The sequence below is a fragment of the Branchiostoma floridae genome, chromosome 4 (assembly GCF_000003815.2).
Source record: "Branchiostoma floridae strain S238N-H82 chromosome 4, Bfl_VNyyK, whole genome shotgun sequence".
NCBI lineage: Eukaryota > Metazoa > Chordata > Leptocardii > Amphioxiformes > Branchiostomatidae > Branchiostoma > Branchiostoma floridae.
The window spans coordinates 15,387,798-15,394,413 of record NC_049982.1 but is presented as its reverse complement, the minus strand read 5'-3'; the positions used below and the strand labels follow the sequence as shown (position 1 = coordinate 15,394,413).

At 43.9% G+C, this 6,616-nt stretch overlaps 1 protein-coding gene across 1 annotated transcript; it reads right to left on the bottom strand.

The window, feature by feature from the left end:
- Positions 1–80: 80 nt before the first annotated feature.
- Positions 81–4,427, bottom strand: LOC118412818 (carbohydrate sulfotransferase 15-like; the record flags this gene model as incomplete). Its single annotated transcript, XM_035815856.1, is given in 7 exon segments — positions 81–787; positions 1,293–1,440; positions 1,919–2,075; positions 2,619–2,775; positions 3,139–3,276; positions 3,769–3,914; positions 4,228–4,427. Coding segments are annotated over 7 exon segments (1,149 nt in total), but the record flags the coding sequence as incomplete, so codon positions are not given.
- Between the last annotated feature and the right edge of the window lie 2,189 nt (positions 4,428–6,616).

Sequence of the window (6,616 nt, the reverse complement as noted above, 5' to 3'; positions counted from 1 at the left end):
CATCCCTGCATTAAGTCATATATCATGTCATAAACATCACCTTACAATGTGACAACTATAAGTGAGTGAGGACACAAAAAAAGTCTAGTAATGATTTATTTGCACATTGTCAGCCATACGAAAAAAGTTCAAATAGCAAATGTCGAGAACCGTGTGATTATTGCTGTTCCCGGTATGATGCTCTAAATATTAGGAATCAATGGAGGCGCCAATATTCATACACATTTGAATTAAATCGTAGACAACCGTCATGAGTATTACAAGCTCTCTGCACGGTGCAAATAAACAATCAAACGTGAATTACGAAGTGTGATGAAAATATATGCACATGTGAGTCGTACACAGTACGGATGAAATCCACCAATATGATGATATCCTACAGTGCAGTGTCAGGCACATGCGGAACTTGTAAGTGACACAGACAGTAGGGAAAATGCTCCATATGGAAACTTTCTGAAGGCACGTTTTGGAAGACGTGTAAACAGTGGCGTCCGTTCATCTTTCTGTATTGATTGTCAATAATCAAATGGGAAGGGGGTACTTAAAAAAAAGTTCATATGCACGGATTGGTTACAAAGGAAATCTCAGACAGATCTATCCTTTAGCCAGAGGAATCTCTCATCGTCTAACAACGACGCAAGTCGATGATTGTGTGGTCCATAAAAGTCGTCCAGAATTCGCCGCGTCTTCGGCAGCATCGGGCCCAAGCGGAGGTCGTTCTTTTTTCGAGAATTTCTTTTGTTGAAACCGAAGATGGCTTCTGTATCACCGCCTTCCTTGACAGTTTCTGCAAGATAATGGAACAAAATATTGGTACAAAACGAACACGGTATGACAAGAAGGGTATGTATGAATCGATTCACGTTCTAAAAAGACTGTACGACGACATCAATATTGAACAGGTGAAACACGCAGTAGTCCTATGGTCATCCTGTTACTGCTGGATCAACACGGGATAACTATGATGCAGTGAGCTAACTTTTAAATGTGGTAACAACACCCTCAAATTTCTTTAAAAAACGTTACTTCAGTAATGCTAGTTGTGATCTTGTTTCATACGTATTTGCCCAGTTTCGCGGCTATGCCGTCAAAAATATTTCCCAATTGGGCTAACATTACATTTTCGACAGAGTAGGGCACAGGGTTTATCTCCCCCAAGGACCAAGAGATCTAGGTGCTAGGTAGGAAGTAGTTAAGTACATGTACGGTACAGACGCCTGATCAAGTCCTCATTTTACTTTCTCTCTCAGAGTATGTCAGGAGATCGATACAGACAAAAGACTGCTACTAACCAAGCTGTAGAAACCTGAATATTTTTATCATTGTAGTTTGCGGATCCTTGGAGTGATCCTCCAGACGCAGTACCAGGATCTGGTCCAGGGGGAAAATGGAGAACCAGTCGCGTAGGTAGACTTCGTACAGTCCCAGCTGCAGTCTGACCTGGGAACGAGATCAGTACACGTCATTAACTTGCACGAGAGAGAGACATTGGTTTGTGTTGGTTAATGCGACATTGTGAGATTGGGGAAAAGGGAAACTGGGAGTGCAAAAAATAAACCTATCATAACAATGTGTTACAATATGAGTAGAGAACTGTACATTTTGTACATATATGCTCGAAAGGAATATAGGAAGACACAAGCATAAAAGACCAAAAGGAAGGAAGAAAAGGGGGGTGAAGAAAGGAAGAAAAAACACAACGGTGCAACAGTGCGTATGGTGTGTACAGTTCTGAAGAGATGAGTGGAGAAAACATACGCGCGTTTTAGGTCTTTCGGTGAAGACATCTCTAACTAAAACCGCATGGTGTCGTTCTTGACTTAGATTGACTTACACAACCATGTACATGTAAAGGATGATGAGCATAAAGGGAATGACAAAACTCATAACAGGATGTTTCACAGACTTCAGTGCTTACGTTTGGTATGACAGGAAGAGTGGGCTCGTAAGTGCAGGCCCGGACAGAAGAGTTCTTGAGGCAGCTGTTGAAGATATCGATGGCCAGGCTGACCCTCCTGTGGAAATCCTCCACGGACTTGTTCCCAGATGTGAAGTAGAGATACTCCGAGTATAGTCTGTAGAGTGGAAACAACACTCTTCATTATCCACAGCCCAACACACATGTAACGTTACCACTATCACTGATCGACAAAGGTACAGATTTATACAGAAACAGAAAATACTCAGTTCATGTATTTTGCACCCACCGTTGGGCACTTATTGAACGCAAAATGTTTGGGCGTCTGACAAACATGGTTGGTCTAGAACTTGGGAGATTTGACTTTATAAATTGAAAGTGGCCATGGTCACTGTCCTAATCCTAATCTTCTGCCTGATTCCTAACCCTGTAACCACTACAAAATTGGTGACTGACAAAGAGCTACTCAAGGCTGAAGTCACATCTCCACAAAGGGGCCCGGTCAGGCAGTTTTGGGAAGGGAAGAAGTACGATATAAAACGCAACAAAAATACAAAACGGACCAAAAATCATTCAACAGCGTGCCTTGTGCATATTTACTGGCACAAACTTTAATTTTCCGTTTCCGCAACTTGGACAGCCCGGCCGGGCCCTGGTAGGAAATGTGACGTAGGCCTGAGCAGGGAGTCTCTCCGCTGACCTTTCTGTGGGGTTCCTGAGTGTGAGGATGAACCTGGCGTGAGGCTGCACGGCCCGCAGCAGGTTGGCCACCAGGATGGGCGGCTCGTTGTTGGAGGTGTTCCACAGCTCCCGTCTCCACCGTCTGTTGTCCCACATGGTGGAGGCACTGCCCTCCCCTGTACGGCACGACAATCAACAGAACAGTGGTTATTCTGGAGGCACTGTCCTCCTCTGTACGGCATGGCAATCAACAGAACAGTGGTTATTCTGGAGGCACTGTCCTCCCCTGTACGGTCCGACAATCAACAGAACAGTGGTTATTCTAGAGGCACTCCCCTCCCTTGTACGGCACGGACAGTCAGCAGAACATTAGTTATTCTGAGTTAGGGCAAAAACCAGGAAATTGCAAACTCTATTAGGAACAAATATCAAAATAGTACTCAAATGACCCGTAAAATGTCATGCTACATCTAGTACCAAGTTTAGGTATTCATTGTTCAGAATTCGACCCTCTGTTTTGACGTGCCCATTGAAATTACCTGTGATGACGTTATGTTGGACAACCTCTTGTCTTGCCAAAAACAAGCGGTTCCTGATCCTGGTCCTGATAGTCCACGCAGCTTCGTCGAACAGATCCAGGTAGTCTCTGATAGGGGATGACAGGTTACTGTGGAACCCTGAGATAGAACACAAACATACATATGTTACTGAAACACTGCCCTACGGGTCCTATTACAACCTTTACATGTATGTTAATGGTTACATTGCTGAAAAAATCGTTGTCTACGCATTTAAGTTTACAGTGTCACTGAAATGAACTATTAATAGCATTGCAGAAATTCTGGTCTTCATACTTAATGTTACCTGGGAAAGGTACACGTGTGGGTTAAAGCGTTACTCCCAGAACTACACTCAAAGTTGAAAGAACAAAGAAGCTGGCAGATACTTTCAAATCAGAAAAAAACAAAAAGGTCAAAATGTACAAGAAAATTGCTTGACAAGCTGCTTTGATTGTAGTTAAATCATATCACGAGGTACCTGCCTGACAGGGAAGGATTCGAGAAGTCTTCTAATATATTCCAGGACACGATAAGCATAAAAAATAATTCCTGACTTCTATATCTATCGTGGCTGCAAACTTTCATACAACAACCTAAGTGATATCATACCTATCCGTCCGCCGAAGCGCCTCCTGGTCCACCAATGGGGTTCTTTCACCAGACCACCGATAACATCCGGGTGCTTGGTGAGGCGGTAGTACAGATCGGTGGTTCCACACTTGGGCATGCCGATGATATAGAAGTACGGCACACACCTGTACGGACGGGGGACCACGGTTATCCGTCACAGCATACAAAAAAATGCAAATACACATGTACGCTGTAATACGCAGCAATAGAAATTTCAGCTGAAACAAGCAAGGATCGATATTCTTCAACTCTAGTAATATGCAGATAGAAACAAGAGAATGTCCCAAAAATATAGGCACTACTTTCTTCCCCTAAGTGTCATGAAACAGAAAATAATATCCAATTTGATATAACGTTTTGAACAATCCTTTCCAAAGAATCTCCTTTGTAACAATCAGGAACAGAGTAAACCCATTCTTCCCTTGTCCCCCGTCTCACCTGAAGCGGAGATGAGCCTTTCCGTTGTCGGTGAGCCTGTCCCGGAACTGCCTGGCCAGCAGGTTGAGCCTGGTCCTGATGCTGGAGTAGTAGTGCGTGTTTCTGTACGGATTGGAGTCCAGCTCTGTTTCCGGGACCTCCTCAAACCAACACGGGTTCTTGTAGTTAGGGAGAGTCTGTCTGGGGATGGATGCAAAGATCTACAGAGAAAAGAAGTCGGAAAATACAGTTCACGATCCATCTCGATTGATATAAATTGGTTATAACCACAAGTTATGAGAAGTCAATTGGTCGTTACATTACGTTGCCTTTCAGGTTTTAGCGTAGGGTACCTTGTGTGCTTTCAACATGTTAGAAAAGATGTTCATTTTATGCACAGCGGTCTTTTTAAAACCGCTATGTACCTCTTTTAAATACCGGAGAACAACTGCGGCCTTTTCGTGATGTTAATAAAATAACCCAAGCCAGTGAGACGAGTGAAATTACGTTACTTTGAACTGTAAACCTTTTTTGACCTCACATTTTCCCAGCTTTGAACCTTTAGGCAAGTAATCGCAAACATATTATCACCCAATTAGTTGTCCCGGTTGCGCAAATTACAGTACTTCATAAAAGATAATCGAATTTTCGGTACTTCTCACCAAGGAGGTTGAAAAAAGGAACTTGTTCTCACTGACTGCTGGTCTGTAATTAAGTGAAAATGCCTTGATTACTTTTGCCCTTAGTTAGGGATCCTTTGGTAAAAAAAGCAAATCAAAATTTGTCTGTAGATGGTAACATCGTTACAAGGTAGGCACAGTTCTGTGCTAATCAAGCTCTATTCAAGAAGGGTTTCTGTGTATCAAAGGAGAGACGGATACTAATCAAAAGAATGGAACGGTCCCCTCTAATCTGTGCTTGGAGAATGAAGGAAAGTAACCCCAACTTCCCAAGGCTATAAAGACAAAGAGTAACACCAAACCCAGCTCTTCACCAACATTCCTAGGCATTTTCGTGGCCTGGGTCGGACTTCCTGCACTTAAATGTGACCTGTAGGATCCACGTTAGGCCGGGGTGACAACGAGATTTGACAAGTATGTCGGCAAACATACCGAAATTTATCCCAGGAAAGCCTGAAGCTGTTTACTAATCTTTCTTGACGACCAAGGTCGTCTCCGTTTGTCATTATACACCCTAATGTGGCTGTATCAAGCTTCAGAGGACATACGGTGCACAAAATGAAAGCACATGGATGAAAGTCCTCAAGGCTAAGCCTGCACATGCACTTGACTCTGCTAAGGTCATTAATCACATGCGAGGTTAACAGGACCTACATGTTGGATATATGCCTGGTATTTAGTTCCTATCACCGGGAGTCAAATGTCTTCAATTTCACATGGGGCGTTCTTGGAGAGGTTTTGCCAGAACTCGCCACCTAGTCTCAAACTCAAGACAAGCATCTGGATTGCCGCATTCAAATGGCAAATGTCAACCAATCCAAGCAGGCCATGTACTCTGGAGTCTGTGGCCAGATACTAGTACTACATTGTGATATCTAAACTGATAATCTATCTTCAGATTATTGCTTGCTTCCTGTGCAGCTCTCCGATCGCCACACAAAACAGCAGATCACTCACTTCATCAGATTGCCGTAGCCCCCTCCTCATCTCTTTCTCTTGCTCCTCCTCCCTCCCTAACTACATCACTGAGTCCTCTATCGTTTCCCCTAACTTTTCAGTCAACAGCTGCGTTATGTCGGCACACTATTATCGCAACCTTCGACACCTTTACCCGTTATTTATGACACAGAAATCGTATGGCATAAGGGTTATCGGCAGACCATTTTCCGCCGTCGTTACTTCTGCAGATATGGATATCTGATGATCCAGGTTCATCCCAGACTCCCCTAACTAACAAAGCGTTTTACTTGCGGTTAATCTGCTGTAATATATCATAACAGTAGAGGTCAGATGCCGAACCAGCGCGGCACATGATACATTTTGGGACAGGCTGGTACAGGAGGAATGTGGCCCACAGTCACCCCATAATTACGGCTGACGGTACCGGGGGAGTAGGGTTTGCTCAGGGTCGGTACAACCTGCAGCTGGTACCGCCACATTCCAGTCGGCACATAATTTGCACTGGGCTGGCAAATATCAATTAAACTCGTCATTGACTTGACATTGACCCCGTGGTCATGTCGGGTGGGTGCACGTACCCGTGTCATGTACCTGACTGCCACGGCATCTGAAGCCAGACACACTAGACGTGATATTTCCCTTTTTTCTTGGTCTGCCAAAAGACCGAACCGTTCTATTTACAGGATATCCGGATTTTCTGTTAATTCCCACGTTAGTTTGACCTTCTAATAATGGCTTTTCCATCCCGTCTGATCACACTGCTGCATGAG